This window comes from Sparus aurata, chromosome 5, assembly GCF_900880675.1.
Source record: "Sparus aurata chromosome 5, fSpaAur1.1, whole genome shotgun sequence".
Classification (NCBI taxonomy): Eukaryota; Metazoa; Chordata; class Actinopteri; order Spariformes; family Sparidae; genus Sparus; species Sparus aurata.
The window spans coordinates 9,930,734-9,947,747 of NC_044191.1; the positions used below are offsets into that span (position 1 = coordinate 9,930,734).

Below are 17,014 nucleotides of genomic sequence, written 5' to 3' on the forward strand. Positions count from 1 at the left end.
ATTTTTTTTTCTTCCTTTTCGCATGACACGATCGTGAGTTACTGCTTCCTGTATCCACAGCTTGAGAGCGTTACCGTGGAGCTCGTCTGAATCTTTAAACGAAGCCAGAATTGTTCTTATCCAGTCCCCACTGACTCTCAGGTACATTTAATCAGGTGTAGTTAGAGGAAAAAAGTTCCTGAGTCGCGCTGAGGTTAGGAATAAGTGAGTAATTCTGTTACTGGGCAGAACAGCAGGTCATATAAAACTCACTGTATAATTAGACACACAAGAAAATAATTATGCATCTGGTAAGTGCAAGGCCATCTCATAAAGACAGAGAGGAGGGTGCGAAGCTATTCAAGTCAATTATGTGAAGTCAGTTATGTGGTTTCCCGTACCTGGGGGGATCTGCTTTCAATTGTCACAAACTGCTCCGCTTAATGTCAGCGCGATCTGGTGTCAAGACGGGCTACACCTCGGATGTCGAAGACGTCGTCCTCTCCCGCGTCCTGTGGCATTGTTTGTCCAGCCGCACAGGAACACAACTTTTTTATTGTTCGGGGAGTAGCCACGTTTCATTGAAATTCACAGCCGTAAACGTCTGTGTAATTAACTCCAGAACACGAGGCGGTTACTAGTGGTTGGCTGGATGTTTACAGTAAAGCTCGACTTAGAAATCATATGTGTCTGCGTGTGTGTGTGTGTGTGTGTGCACCCGTGTGTCTGTGAGCGTAGGTGTGTGCGCGCCAACACCGGTTTACGCCAATGACACACCAGTGCGAGCTGAATTTTTCATTTATGACCAAACACAAATTGACTGGAGACAGCATGGGTTACCAATATAATACAGCGTTTCCTGCCAAGGCATTTAGGAGGCAATAATAAGTCCAGCATGCACCCCTCACACTCAACAGGGCAAATACCACAGCGCGGTAATCACTCCAACCTCTCGGTGAAAGACATAAAAATAATCCCTTTCTCTTCTTCTTCCAGAAAGTGCAGATAAATATTTACCCCCCCGCCCCCTGAGAGTAAATTTGAGCACGTCTGCTAAAAGTGTGTCTCTTTTTCTGACGGGGCACACTGGCCGATTGTTCCCCTCTTTTTCAACTTCTCTTGGCTCTTTTTTTAAACTTCCTAAAAGCAGCTGAGAGCGGCAGGGGAGGCATCTTGAAGGGGAGAACGTCAGTCTTGAGAAAAAGAAAAAGAAAAAAAAAAAAAAACACTGAAGGTGGGCAGAAGTGGGTGTAGTAGCGGAGAAGGCGAGAGGGAGAGAGGGAGAGAGGGAGCGAGGGAGAGGGAGGGAGGAAAAAAAAAAAAAGAGTCTAAATTAAACACATTTGTTTCTGCTCTCACATACCACAAGTCTTATGAAAACAGAGGGCTGATTGTGTTCACTCTGCAAGTCCACCCCCCTCCTCTCTTCACCACCACCCAACACCACCACCACCACCACCACCCAGCTCCACACCCCCACCCCATCCTAAGCAGCAGCAGCAGCCCCTCCCCCCTCTATCACACACACACACACAGCTGCCTGCAGATGCCTCCTGTGTTTGCTCTCCTAGTGCAGGCGCAAATCTCCAGGCCCCCTCGCAGACTCCCGGGCCCTGCCTCATCTCAGATTTTACTACCTGACATCCCTATCACCCCACTGCTAACCCCGCTCACTCCACTCTCCACTCTCTCCGTCGCCTCTCCTCCCCTCTCCTCTCCTCTCCTCTCCGCCCGCCAGCCAGCCAGCCCGCCCGCCAGCCAGCCCGCCCCGCCGCCCTCCCCTCCAGCTCTACTCAAACACACAGACACATTCAGACACCACAGGTATGTTTAGACACTCAGGCCTGTCGCGCAGGCACAGAGGCTGCCTGTTAGAGGCGAAACTCATATCATTCTCATATCTGAGCATTAGACAAACAGAAACAAGTTTGGTCGGAATGAGTCTGAGGCAAAGGTACGCTCTTAACAGCCGTTATTCCACTTTTAACAAACTAAAGCAACATAAAATAAAAAAAACTTCTGGAGCTGATTATAATCTCACTGATTCAATCATAATCTTTGAAGGATCTAAGCGATCGATGAAGTGCTTCAGGAGTGGGTTCAAACCTCCACAGTGTGCGACAAAAGCGCACAACTTACTGCCATGACATTCCCGGGGATCAGCGTGTTGTCAGCACACTGCGCGGAGGTCTGGACCGTCGCCAAGGCATTTTTATACCTGAAACATTTGTATAAGTCATTCCCATTGCAATCTGCAGGCTTCGTTTTCATCACGCTGCGCGCAGTGATATTGAGTGCTAAATCACGAGCCAGTGAAACATCAGGCTGTAAATTCAGTTCGCGTCCACATCGAGGGATCTGCTTACACGTCTGAAACTTTGTAAGGAATAAATTCTCCACAAGGAACGTATGGGTTTTCAGGGGCTGGAGGACAAAGCCTTTAGAGGAGTCACAAGGCGGGATGAGGTTGGGTCATGAGGATCCCGTACCTCTTCAAGGTTCATCAGGTCTCTTGAAAGCAAAACAATGGGGCCGCAATGTCATTCTTTCTATGTCAATATTGATTAAATCGCTTTTCGCACGTTTTCAGTAGTGATTTCTTTCTCTTTCAGTTTTCAGGGCTGCTGAAATACGTCTTAGTGACAGTTAGCAGACCACAGAGAACCCGAGGAGGCTGGACACGCTGCTTAAAACAATATATACAGCTGTTGCTATCTTTCAGTTTCAATACAATCTAACGAGAACAGCAAGGTGATTACGATCAGGGGCTGCTCCAAATATCAAATTCCCAGGAACAGAGTTTAGGAGAGGCCCCCTTTCAATTACACAGTATTCAGGAATGCAGAGCATGAACCACAGTAACATGGAGCCTAAAACAAAACGCTCGCAACTCGTTTTGGACGTCGGGCTCGCGCCACGTGACCGAGGGAAAAGGTTTACAAACAGCACGAAAAAAAAGTTGCAGCGTTTATCTTTCATGAAGAGCTGTTTTCCGCGAGGCCCCCGAATCTGCACCACAATGCAACAAACCTCTCCTCAATCTAAACTGCACACTTCTGCAAACAATTAGCGCTAACCCAAGAACTGTAAGCTGCTCAGAGAGAGAGGGAGAGAGGGAGAGAGGGAGGGAGAGAACGGAGGGGGAGTGACTGGAGAAAGAGAGGGGTGCTTGTGCACAATTACAGCAGGGATTTATGGCCTGAGAAACAATTTATAAATCACAGCGCCTGAGCTAATGTGCTCCAGATTGTTCTCCATGCAGCTGCAATTTTGGTCTGCGTGAAACGGCATAATAAACCTGGCTGGGGGACATGTTTGGGTGGGTGGTGGTGGGGCAGGGAGAAAAAGTTGAGGTTGTGGGTGGTGGCTGATGTGGGCGAGGTTGTGGGCTCGCAAAGTTTCTGAGGTGTTTCAAACAAAGAAACCGTGAACTTTTTATTTTTCTTCCTCTCCCTCTTTTTCAACAGGCCGACGAGAGATTTCGCCGGAGGTGCGACTCTTGATCGCTGCTGTCGACGGGGGAACGGGACGAGAGGACGGTCTCTAATGAGGAGAAGCGAAGAGCGTTTTTTTTTTGCGACGATATTTGGCTTAGACAGTAGCTGGACGGCGAAGGCTGAAACAAAGAGCAAAACAAGCGCTGTAACTGAATAATTACACGAGTTTCCACTGAGAAACAATTAAAGTTTCAAGCCGTAAAACTAAGCCAGTTTTACGGCCTCATTGTGAGACTGCGAACAATGCGCTTATAATTCTTGACACAAGCGAAAATTAATTTTAGGTTATAATAAGAGGAGACAAATGTTGCAAACCGATCCGCTGAATGTGGCTGCGGGCTGGTGCGGACGACGGGATCGGATGTGCTGAGGGGAAGCCCGGGCTTTTGTGGCCACTCAGCCAACTGGCCCTGAACCTTGAACTCTAACCCTTCACCCTGGGGGGCAAACAAAGCTCTGAGTGACATCTGAAACTAGACACTCTGTGGGGAGAGAGTGTCTGGACAGGACTCAAATAACCCCATTAACTCTGCAGAAAAGATTTACGGCTTTTTATTTTGCCCGTGCAAAAATCTCGAAGCCGAGGAGTCGCGCGGATCTGTCAGAAATAATCAAGCAATTAGAGGTGTGCGCCGAGCTTCGTCTTGTTTACTCGCCAGCATCTCCATCTTGCATGAAGATAAGCAAAAAGTGTTCCATAATTAACGACTCCTAGTAGAGTTGTGATTAGCGGTGATACGCACACATGCCAACAGTTAGTCTGTATCCAAATACACTCTGCTTAATACGAACAACATGAGGCTAATCTTCGGGCGGTTTTAAGAGAGTCGCTGATGCATATTCACCAGCACCTTTGATGGATTCTGTACAATGGATTACGTAAACTGCCCTGGCATTAGTATACTGTAAACAAAAACAGAGAGAAAAGTTGGTGGTAAATGTGCGGCGGTGAATGCGAGCCTCCGTCGCCAGAATGCTGAAAGCCACTGTAGTATTTAAATCAGGCAAGGAGGGAGGAAGACTCGGCCAAGCATTCTGTAGCTCAGCTGTGAGGCTCTAAGCCGTTGCCCTAGGGTCTTTGTCCTGCCTTTCAGGGCAAGTCTGAGGTAGTCAAAGACCCTATTCATGACCGGCGCTCCCCCTGCCAACACACCCATACAGCCCCAGTCAAGTCAGCCGAGAGCTATAGAGCCTTCCCATTTCACACGAGAATCAGACCTGCCCCTAAAGCCTGCTTCAGGGATTTCCAATAGCCAGCCCCTCCAACCCATGTACAAATCAAACAAAAGGGCTCCTTGGCCTACTCCATGTCATATAGGGCTGATTAGATCTTTTTTTCCTAATGTAGCTACTCTAAAGTTGAGAAATAAGTCAGTCACATTTGGAGGATTCGGTGTCGAGTCGACCGATAGGGTTTTTTCATACTGATATTAGTGCTCGAGGGGACCATTAGCTGATATTAGAAACATACAAACATACATTTGCAGAAAAGATGACAATTTCAGTGTCAAACTTTAGAAACAGTGATGGACTATAACTAAGTACAATTTTCTCAAGTGCTCTACTGAAGTACAACTTTGAGGTACTTTGACTTGAGTGTTTCAATTTTCTGCTACTTTTTAAATCCAATCCTTTCACATTTTAAGAAGCAAATATATTTGCACGGGAGAAATTTTAAGAGAAGAGAGAAATCTTAATAATTGTGTTTTTCGTCAAAAGTGTGTTATTAAGTGTGTCTAGTGTCAAACAGCTTCCACCTCCATTATGTTTGTATCTTTTTCACAAGGGTTTCTTAACATAATTTGAGTCATACACATATATATATATATACACACACATACATATATATATATATATATATATATTTATATGTGACTCAAATGTATATAGTGTATAGCTCCCAAAATCTTTTATCAGTCGGGCTCTAGTTTTTACTCATCTGAGTGTATTAGTCATAGGTTACTTTGCAGATTCAGATTGTTATTACTAATATGAATTGATAGTGACGATGTATTAAAAAGAAAGGACATTTAAAAATCAATGTATTTTATCAGACATCGGGATAAAAAAATTAATAAATGAGAAAAAAAAACAGTTTCTTATAATCATAAAAATGCTGCATATCGGATCTGATCATCAACCATCGAGCCATGTAAGGTGATATGTCAGAAGAGGTGAAGTGCTGCCTTCCAACTCGCCCACGTCATCATCCGACACGAGATTCACCTGATGCTAATACCCATTTTACAGACAGAGTGCAGCCAAAAGACAGATACGAGTACATCAAATGATTAAATCTCCGAACAAAGAAACCTAATGATGCTGATCATCTGAGGCAGGCGCAAGGGGAATTCCCACCATCACTAAAGAGTGTCTTATGTCTGAGGAGCACAAGGCGCTCAACAGCGGCCATTACTCATAACTAATCAAGAACATCGCCCCATAATTTCCAATTTGGCAGACAAGGTCAGGAGCTCAGGAGTGAGATTCTGTGGCCGGGGTCAGCGTAAAAATATCAGGCCCTGAGACGTTTCTGCTGCTCCAGCTGTTTATTCTAACAGGATCCACAAGTCTGCCTTCAGATAAGGAGGCCACACATTTTAGATGACTTGTGGCTTTGCTCGGCTTAAATCGAATTTGCTGCACTGCAGAACATTGTGACTTCTTAACAAGTACAATTGGTTTATGAGGGTAAGTCAGGGAGGCAAGGGGCACCCAGAGGTTAAGTTATTATCAATATTAGGACAAGCAGCCTGAACTCATGGGAAAACCGGAAACGGGAAAAACTTGCATTTATGATATTTAACCATCAATTACAGACCATATGGACTCATCTATATGATCCCTATGATCAAAACAAATAGAGGGCAGTATATCACCAGAGCAACCGCTAACTGCTGCTGACTGTAGCTGCTATTAGCTAGTTAGCTCAGTTAGCAGTGCAGCTAGCAGTTTGGACCGGGAGCTTAGGGCCGAGGGGAGTATTGGTGTTTACATCGCAAGCACAAGAGCTTCGGACCAGGATGAGCCAGGGCTGGCTGGTTACCATGCTAACTTCAGTAGATCAGTACAACGTAAGACATGGACATACATGGACCACATGAAAATGTGTTCAACTAACTCTTACAGATAGCCCCTGTAACTAAAATGTAAGCAATTCCATAATATTTGAGAAATAAGTTTATTGTAATTTTTGGGAAAATATTAATGAAAATATAGTAGAGCCGCGTTGAAACTGGATTTTTGGGGGCCATGCTGATCCCGGTATTAAGGATTAAAGACATTCTGATATGGATATATTCTTTTATACACAAAATAGTAACATCAACACAGTTTCTGCACTGATCCCTCGAACGCGGTTATAAAACATTCCTGACAAACATACGTCAGGATACTGATGTTAATTACTTTTCTTGAATTCTGTTTTTGGGCTTGGGCTCACATCAGACAACAGATACGCTGCTATCAATATATCAAATATCCACAACAAAAATATATCGGTTGGGCTCTAAAATATACAAACAAATACTTTTATGTACGTTATCAAGCAAACAAACAGATAAAATAACTCAGTTAAAAATAATGTTACCCTTGACTACTTGTAACACAAACCAGCTATGCTCTGTCTTCTGTAAGATCTTATATACACTCATTTTCACCCCATTTTTCAATCTTTCTCCACTGTATCGAAAACAAGCTCGCAAAAAGTAACCACACAGCAACATGTGTCTCGCTCATATAAAATGTATTAAACATGAAAAGTTCCCCGTGGCTCCTGTAAGATTCATGTAGTCGAACAGACGATCCGTTACATACACGACTTGTGTTTTTAGAGCTAGAGCTAAATTCAGATTACAGATGGCACGTCAGCCTCATCAGTTACATCATCGGTTACAGCTGTAAGTCAATCGTATGTGTACGTTTCAAGCTTGTTTTTTTAATAGGTGTCATGAGGGGAAAGCGATCCATGCTGCAACATAAAGTATGTATTAAAGAGGAAGAGAAACAACCGTCGACCATAAACTGGTTAATATCCGTGGGCAGCAGGTCGCACGTGCATGCAGGTGCAATCTGTCGACGCGACATGTGTGCGTCGGGGGACACGAGCCGACCAGAAGACCACACTCGAGCCACCGTTACAGGACAGACTCGGTGTCAGCTGATTTATAACTTCTAGAAGAAGAACAGCTGCTCTGCTTGCTGTCAACTAACCTCATCCTGGACGGATATCCATCCACTTCTTAATTTAGTATGACCACTACAACCTGACTGATACTACACACATACTTGTATGACATGGCCTTTAACAGACCCCGGGCAGGGAGAATGCATTTCTGTGGCCTGCATGTGAACTGAAGCGAAGCTTGAGACAAATCTCAGTAGTCCTGATGCAACATGTGCACCATCTGATAGCCTCCTGCTGCTCGCTGATTGGGCTGTGACTGTAAGGGAACGGTGAAGCATTGTGGTGTTTGCTGGAGAAGCGGTGCTCTGTGGGAGACAGAATCCCTCAGATAAGTGAGTGCCTCAAGGTCTGGAAGCCGGCCCACCTCGGGATAACAGGCGGAGGAATAGCAGGGCCCGTATCTGCCCCAGTTTATGCTCCCACCACCACATCTCATCAACAATCTCTCCTCCTGCCTGCTCTCTCTCTCTCTCCCTCTCCTGCTGCCTGCAGTGCTTAAACTGAAAACAGCTGCTTGGAATACCAGACTGATGAAACCCTGTTTAGAGCGTTCTCGTTTTCTTCCTGCTGTACAATCACGTTTTATTAGCATGGAGCGAAGCGTTTAAGGTACAATTACAGAGGGAAAACATTTCTTTATGTGAGCTAAACAGTAGTGGTTATGGCTATGTAAGGGCCACATGCACTTAAATGGGACAGTCCAATAGCACAGTTCGCTGTCGCACCACTCGCCCACCTCGGTGTTAGACAGATACGAGTGCGGCTGAAAGTAAGTTTCACTATCCGCTCATCTGAACGGTTCATTGAGATTCTGTCATTATTTACTTAACTGATACGTTTGATTATTGAATAAAGGTCCAGCGTGTCGGATTGAGAAGGATCTATCATCTACTATTATATCTACAGAGCAAGCCGGTCCTCTTCCTGGGAGTCCTCCATGTTTATACGGTAGCCCAGAATGGACAAACCAAACCCTGGCTCCAGAGAGGGGCATGTACGTTTTTTTTGTGCTTTAAGTGGCCAATGTAGATTCTAGTTCACTCTTAGAAGGGGAGGGTGAGCCGAGGGGTATTCAGCTGGCTGCAATTTGTAACCTCACTCCCAGTAAGTCCTACATATTGGTACTTTAAAGGATAAATTCACCCAAAAAAATACTAATTCAGTCATTATCTAATCCCACCCATGCCGGTGGAAAGTTGGAGGAAGATCGGAAGTCCGGGAAACATTTCTGGAGCTCAGCACAGCAAAACAGGGTCGCAGCATTCTGCTAAACAACTGGAACTGATGGGGTCTTGTTGTGAAATATATATAAAAAAAAAAAAAAAAAAAAAAAAAAAAAACTTAAAGAAAAACCTAAAATCCATCTAGTGTGATCAAATACTCAGGAAGTCCAGAGATCCAAAATTGATTTGAGAAGACTTTTCATACTTTTAGCCCAGGAGCCTCAGTGAAGAGCTCAGCATTAAAAAGGAGGTAAGTAAAAGTCTTCTCACACCAATTTGTGCTCCCGGAGGCTTGGATCACGCTGGATGAGCTGTAAGGATCAATTTTATGTTTTGTCCACATCTACTTCAGTACTTCATGAGGACTTCGCACTGCCGTTCTCCCTCACAAATCCAGAAATGTTCTACTGAAACTTCACCTGACTTTCCATTGGAACGGGGGTGAGTATATAATGATGACTCAGCAGTGAGAATGAATTGGTATTACTTTGTCTTGCTGACAGTAAATGTAATATATTTGGGTTTTGGGCTGTAACTCATACAATCCAGGCAATATGAATACCTCAACATGGGCTCCAGGAAATCTTTACGGATGTCTCTTTTAACTATTTTCCTGAAAATGTATGTCAACAATTAAAGATTTAATCATGACAGTCATCATTATTAGCAGCCACGTTGTCCCAAAAATTAAGGAGGAAAGAAGTTGAAAAGAACTCATGTTCGGATTGGAGGGACTACGGGGTGTTTACGGGCGATTATTCCGTGATCAGAAACTGTTTGAGTACAAAGAGTTTCAGGACTGTGGTCACCTGGGAGGGAGTCTGCGCCCCCCCCCCCGCACCAGGAGCCCAGGTTTATACCACAGAACAGACATGACTAAGCCGGTATTCACATGACACATGATGATCTTTTCAGTAAAAGATCATCAAGCAGCTGTGGAGGACCAGAGGAAGCGAGCACTACTTCAACTTCAACTCCTCTGTCTTCGAGCCTCAACCCTCCGGTACACGAGGGTTGCGACAGTTTCTTCCGCAATAAGCTACAGATGTTGTGTTTTAATATCTAACTCCACAACGGCGTGTCTGTCGTTGTACAGACGGGGTCAACACACGCACGGATGATCTCTGCGCGAGCTCGGCCGCGCTTGGAGATTGTTCACCTTTCGGCTAAACGTCTCTCGACTCAAACACAAGTTTCGCCCCGGATTTTCACAGGGAAAGAAGCAATGTACCAAGCTACGCGGCGGCTCTGGCCAAACATAGCAAATGAGAAAAACACATTAATTGATAAAAACACATTTGCACACATATTCATCTTGGCACATCAAAGGGATTCATTGATGTCACTGAACACGGGGAGTCTGCGGCTGGAGAGGGGAGATGTTGGTTATCCTTTCCTCAAAGGGTGCTGAGATGCTCCTGATGGGCCCGCCGCTCGAGAAGCCAGAGAGCGCTATAAACAGAATTTCTAATGTCAGGCGGGCGAGTGGGTGGGTTAGGTAGCGAACTAGCAGGCTATGGGGTAGCGGGAGGATATTGACGCCAGCTCACGCTTCCACAGAGACCAGAGAGGGAAGGATACAGACCAGGACTGACACCATTTCTCACAGTTCTATAAGAGTGATGTGGGGGAAGACTGAGAGAAAAAAACTGCATTTTCCCCGTACAACTCCATAAACAAGGCTGTATGTGAAGCCATGGCGCGCACCGGGTGATTTATACATGTTTGGGCGCGTAAAAGTGGAACGCTTGCAACATGTTACGGCGATATAATCACCCCTATAAATTGCTTTGGTTCGTGTTGCGCTAATTAGACCTGACCTCGATTACCCCTGTGTAATCTAAACGTAATTGCTGACACGTACAAGTGTTGAAATGCGTAACAAATGCATACTGTTACCAATTAAAATGCTTCCATTTTTACGTGTATAAGTGCAAACATCGGCGCGAGCACCCCCCCCCCCCACCCACCACCACCACCACCACTCCTCCTCCATCTCAAACTAAATCATGATTCACTTCATATTTCAAAACATTTCTCTCTTTTTTTTTGTTGCCAATTTTAATTTGATTTCCTCGAGCCCCAGCAATGAGTTCATTATGAAAATTAATCACTCCAGGCAAAAAGAGCCCCTCAGCCAGTGATGGCATTTCTGCGGTCGCTGGCGATCTGCTCTTAATTGAACAGAGCCCCGAAACTGATGTCGATGTGTTTGCCTTTGAAGAAAAAATCTTCTAAAAACTATCAACCTAGTCAAAAAATGTTCGCTCTGTTGACACAGCGCTTGGTTGAAAAAATATTTGCGCGCCAACGCTCAGGAATACAACACTGAGGGTTGTCAGAATGCGAGCGCCGCGGTACACTGTTCCCTCTGTTGCAGGGTACCCACACAGCCTCACCTGAACGCCTCCCCCCTTCCTCCTCCTCCTCCCTCCTCCTCCACACTCACAGACCTTACACACACAGACACGCATGGACGCACGTGTGCACGTTCGCACACACGTACGCGGCAAGGTGAGCGCAATGCCAAGTAAGCCACCTGATGAAAAGACACCTCCACACAAACAGCGTTTGCTTATGCAGGGAGAGGCCCTTTTATTCGGCGGGACAATGTCTGTGTTGACTTTTCTTTGTCTGCACATTTTTAAGCACCAAAAGCAACAGAAAGAATGGGGGGGAAAAAAAAAAAAAGAAGTCAGACAGGCATGCAATCACAGCCGCTGACATGTTCAGACTTATACAAGCTTTTCCATTCATATCTCGATCTCAAACAATTTGCTATTCAACAATCATGCTCGGGAGCTCGCTTGACCCGCTGCGTGCGTATATTTGATGAAGATATATTTGAGCGGCTCACCTCGCTCTCGCTTACTCGCCACCTCTCACACACAAGAGGCATTTCGCTCTTTGGTGACGACGATGATGTACTAGCAGAGTTATCTAAAAGTGCTGATGAAGCTGACAAGTGGTGGCGTCAAGCAGAGTATGTGTGTGTGTGTGTGTGTGTGTGTGTGTGTGTGCATGTAAGTCCAACAGTTAAATCTTGCACCACAGGAACAATCACATCGGTGAATGGGCGAACAGTAAGCAGGATGTCGTAAGAGGTGGGGGGAATCAAAAATAAAAAAAACAGCTCTGGCCCTGCACCCCTCCGCAGGCTGCAGGAGTCTGGTGGAACATCTCTGCAAACATAAAACCTCCTCCTCAGCTCTCAGTGGATTACAGCAGAATGTCAGCTCAGAGCAGGCTTTAAATCAGTTATGCTTGGCCCTCGGGGGAACTCTGTGATGATCCCATGTAGGCCTGTCTCTCATTGCTCATGATAAGGTTGCCACATCCAAATTAAAAAAAAAAAGTTGGAGCTTCAAATGCCTCATCGTGTCGCACTGCAAGATGACGCTTGAGCAACGCCTCGCATGATTTAGCCCATGATGTGTGCAGAATAAACACATTTCACTTACGCGAATTTGACACACGGGGGGAAGGAGATGTGCACAGATACATGCAGGGCATGTAAAAGAAAAAAAAAAAAAAGAGAAAAAGGCTGCACACACTTTCAACACTCTGTCTGTGAATCCCATAAAACGCTGCATTCATGAAACTGCAGCTCTCCACCTGGAAATGCGAACTCTGTAAACGTGATCCGTTTAAGAGACATCACTGTAATGTGTCTCATGCAGCACAACCACATACCGCGCCGTGCTTATAAAACAAATCTGTCAGTCCCTGCAGGGCTTTCTAAGACACGCACTGTAATAAACTGTTTGCAGGCATCGGAGACTGTTTGTATCTCAACACCGTCGAGGTGACAAAACACAGGAGGTTGCCCTGTGGGCAAATTTTATCTCATGCGCTAATCATCACGTCCCAAGCAACAATTGTGCATGATTTATGTAACTGTGGAGGAAATCGGTTAAACTAACTTGATGGCTGGATGTGATTGCACATATCACCCGGTAAATGTAACTCTAGCGGAGTTCATCCACAGGTGTAAACAAGCCAGGCGTGCAGAATGCCAGCTTAAAAAGGTACTGAGTCCAACAACTCATCAATCAAACCCGCTGTGCTCACGCTAAGCCATGTGCAATATGGAGACCTTCAGACGTCTGCTAAGTATGCCAGCTATTGTCTGCCTGCATGTTTTCTGCCACGCCGATGATTGACAGTGTCAGCTCACTCTGTCCCATTGACCTCATTCCTCTTTTCTTCCTAATATAAAGGATTAAACCTCTGAATTTTAAATCCCCCACCCAATTATTTGCTACTTTAGCTGGAAGCGGCAGGAACGGCCGTTTTTTAATTCTTTCAACTTTTCTGCCGTACCAGAGACGCCGGACAAAAACAAAGACGGGAGAGGATAATGGGCCGCTGAAACTAAAGATTTGCTCCTTAATCACAGCAGAAACATCGATTAAAGTAACCAACAATCATCTCCAAAAACGCATCACAGCGCATTTACATTCCGGCATGTTTATCTCTGACATCATTCCCACGAAACTCTGGTGGCCCAAAGCATCCAGAAAGACGATCTACACACTGATATGTATCACCTAGTGTGAGCAGAGTAGCCATTTAGTTAATGAGCCCCAATGGAGACCTCCAATGAAGCCATCAAGACTGCTCAGAATAACAATGGTCAACTAACGCCTTTCTAATTGAATGGAAGGTAGAGGGAGGCGAGGGGAGTGGGCCTGGAACAGTGAAAAGGAGACAGAATAAGGAGGGGGGAGGTGGGGGTGGGGGGGAGTCCTTTCAGTCAGATGCCTGCCAGGCCTTAACGAAAGTACTTGTTTTGGGGGGGGGGATGTGACATGGACTGGGGGAGGGACGAGCTCGGAGGAACACAGCTCTCCAGCAGGGATTATCACAAGGAAGTTTGCATAGCTAAACTGTATTTAATATTCCAAACAATCCCGCATGTTTGCTCAGAATCTGCGCTCATTTTCCCCCCCGTGTTTAACGCCTGACCTCGACGTGGGGTTCGTTTTTCTTTCATGGTATTTCATCCGGGGCTTCATTAAAGTTAATACCTGCATCGTTGACGTGAAATGACTGCGGGCTCTCCGTTCTCAACTGAAATGTCGTGTATATGTGATACGTGCGGCTTGTCGTGGACAGAATTAACAGCAGAATACCTGCGGAGCAAACCGCCGCAACAACTGCCAGCAACGCTCCGTGTGCTGGTGAAAGGCCCTCCGCAGCTTCGAGGACAATGCGTGTGACGCAACAAGCAAATGACTCACTGCAAACTGCATCAACAACACTCAGTTGAGAGTGTCAGTCTTATCTGGATCTCGAATAAAGCCTCTGGACAACAGCTGTAAGGGACGCCGCAGCGGAACGACTCCCATGTGTGTCAAAGCGGGGTATTGCATTGTCGTTATAGTAGGATGTGACTTCAGGAAGACGTGCTCTCTGCAGAGAACGCGTGCAAAAAGTTTTAAAATACACTAAGCCGATAGTTACAGGCATGCATGGCAACGAAATGCCTCCATTATAACACCTGAAGTACGCAAAGAGCAACAGTGAAGTGGGCCAACTTAACAATATCTTACACTTCAGAGGGAAACTGGCCTCTGGGCTGTTAAATAGAAGTCCTTACAGGATATATACATCTATATAATACACAATCAGCAGTAATAAGGCCACTTTAAAGCCCACTGTCGAGACCCAGTGTAAGTGCTGCACGGTGCTTTTCGACAAGCAGCTCCCGTAAATCACTCAGGGGGAAAAAGAAGTGACTAATGTGTCTGAACTTTAAAAAATGAGAAGTTGTCAAACGCCTGTTGTGGGTGGGTGGCAGGGAGAAACGTATATCTCCCCCCCCCCCCCCCCCCAAAAAAAGAACAAAGAAGTAGTTAGTACTCCTTGAGAGGCCACTCGGAGGGAATATGGCGGTCTGGCAGTGCACAAGGAACTTTTACGCACGGCCGGAGTTTTTGTTTTTTTGCAGAGCGCGACAGAAATGAAGAGAGAAAAGACAATAAAACATCCAGAGGACAGGGGACAGGAGGAGGGAAGGAGGGTTGGAGGAGGTGGGGGGGACTTACTGTTCTCGCACTCGGGGACAGTGAACCGTTGGATAGGTACGGGTTGGTGAGGTCTGGGATCATGAGGAACGGGTAGCCAGGATAGTGAGGACTCTTAAAAAAGCCACCATCTTGCTGCCTTCTGAGCGCTGCAGGGACAGAGAAGAGCCGGGGTTAATGACGGCGCACCACGACACATGATTAGCAGCTGAAGGACACAAAGTACTCGGAGGGTTTTTTGTGTGTGTGTGCGTGTTTTACCTTCACTGAAGTAGTCCCTCGCTTTCTCGTAACTTTCTGTGTCGGGTCTGGTTTGGGGGCGCCTCTCTGCCTGCTGACAAGAGGGGGGAATAAACAGACGGAGGAGGGAGAGAAACTATTGAAACTTTCAACCGCATTAGATCTCGTTCCCCCTGCATGCTCGGAGCACCCCGAGGTGCCGTTTGTTTGTTTGTTTTTGTTCTATATAAACGTTTAGCCTTGTAATTTCTCACCTCTGAGTCCGATGAGCTCTCCGACTCGTTCACTAGGGAGGATTTCACATCATCCAAATCCCTTTCCGCCGATACGTTCTCGGATATCTTTTCCTCCTGCTCCCCTTCGTCTTTAAAAGAGATCATCTCATCGTTGGCCCCCAAATCGTCCCCGCCGCCTCCGTTCAACTGTGGCATGTTTGCAGATGCAGTGACGAGGAGAGGAAGAAAGACAGAAAGAAACCAACAGAAAAAAAAAAAAAAAAAACCAACAACAATCGCGAGAAGAATTTAGTTTTTTTTTCCTTCTTTCCTAATCAGGTCGGTGTAGTCCAAACGTGGAGTAGCGGGCTCGACTAACTACAAGAAAGTGTTCATGTTTTCAAAACTCCCTTTTCATCCTCTGATCGGGATCTCGTGGTCCATGACGAGCCTCGCAGTTTAAAAAAAAATTAAAATAAAAAAAAAAAAGATAATCCACAGTTTGTTTGTTTCTCGAAACAGTCACAGCAGATATCGGTGGTGGATGTTTGGCGTCAGCGGCCGGATGCGCAGCAACTTGGCAAAGTTTCGCCTCCTTCGCAGCCTGTGGACAACTTGTGGCCCCTGTGCGCGTCTCCTTGTTGTGCTGCTGAGGAATGGGACCGTCTCTCCTCCTCCTACAGAGCCCGGGGACCACATAAACTACCAGTCCGAGCAAGCGAACACGTCCGATTTCATCTCCTAATAATCCATGTGTGAGAAAAAAAAAAAAAAAACAATGGCTGGAGTCAGAGAGAGAGAGAGAGAGAGAAAAAGAAGAAGGAGGAGGAGGAAAAAAAAAAACACGAGACGGTCTGGCTGCAGTTTTTTCCTCCACTTCTAACTCGCTCTCTTTTCCTCACACAGAAGGCGACGATTCGCTGACAAAGTTTAGAAACTCGGGATGTGTATAAAAAGAGGGATTTAATAATAATAATTACAAAAGAAAGGCGATGCAAAAGTATAAAAAGAGGAATAAAATGTTCAGCTGGACGTGCTCGCCCTTTCCCTCCACATTGCTGCCGGGGAATGCGCCCTGAAAAACTACTTGGTCGTTCAAGTGGAAGAAAAGCGCAGCCCGTCCGTAGGGGAGGAGTCAGCGCTGAAAACCGACACTTCATTCGGCAGCATGGAGATCAGCTATTCTTCAACCCCGGGCCAGCACACCGAGCGGTGCATGGAGGAAAACAGCAAACAAATAGATTCGTTACGCAGTTATTGTGATTACTATCAGAGCCGCGACGTGTTATTACACGTGTTGCCAACTCGCAGATCAATCGTCCAAAGTCATTATTCTCTGATTTCAGCTTCTTTAATGTGGATGTTTTATCTCAATCTGTTTTAATTGTGGACAAAACAAGACATTTGAACGCATCACCTTGAACTTTGGGAAATAGACATTTTTTTCAAGCCTAAAAAAATGTTGGCAGTTACAATGTCTCCAACCCACTGATACATTCACACTTGTGCATGTTTTTTATCAGGTTCATATTACACGTTTATGTCCTCACTTTTGGTCAGAAGGCTTCCAAGCCACTGACCACAGTTCAAGACTGCGTTACAACATTTGTAACCCACTGGATTTTATTGCAGATTTTTGAAACTT

The 17,014-nt window shown here is 45.6% G+C and overlaps 1 protein-coding gene across 5 annotated transcripts in view; it reads right to left on the minus strand.

Annotated features, from left to right (window-relative positions):
* tcf7l1b (transcription factor 7 like 1b) overlaps positions 1-16,459 on the minus strand; it is a 35,984-nt gene extending 19,525 nt beyond the window's left edge. For 3 of the 5 annotated variants that reach the window (XM_030418307.1, XM_030418306.1, XM_030418311.1), the window contains exons 1-3: positions 15,409-16,459; positions 15,176-15,248; positions 14,936-15,063 (exon numbers count right to left, since the gene is read on the minus strand). In XM_030418307.1, the coding sequence (XP_030274167.1) occupies positions 14,936-15,063; positions 15,176-15,248; positions 15,409-15,585 (378 nt within the window). In that variant the 5' untranslated portion in view covers positions 15,586-16,459. The remainder of the gene's footprint in view (positions 1-14,935; positions 15,064-15,175; positions 15,249-15,408) is intronic. The other 2 variants (XM_030418310.1, XM_030418309.1) reach the window with 1 other exon arrangement.
* Positions 16,460-17,014: the final 555 nt, after the last annotated feature.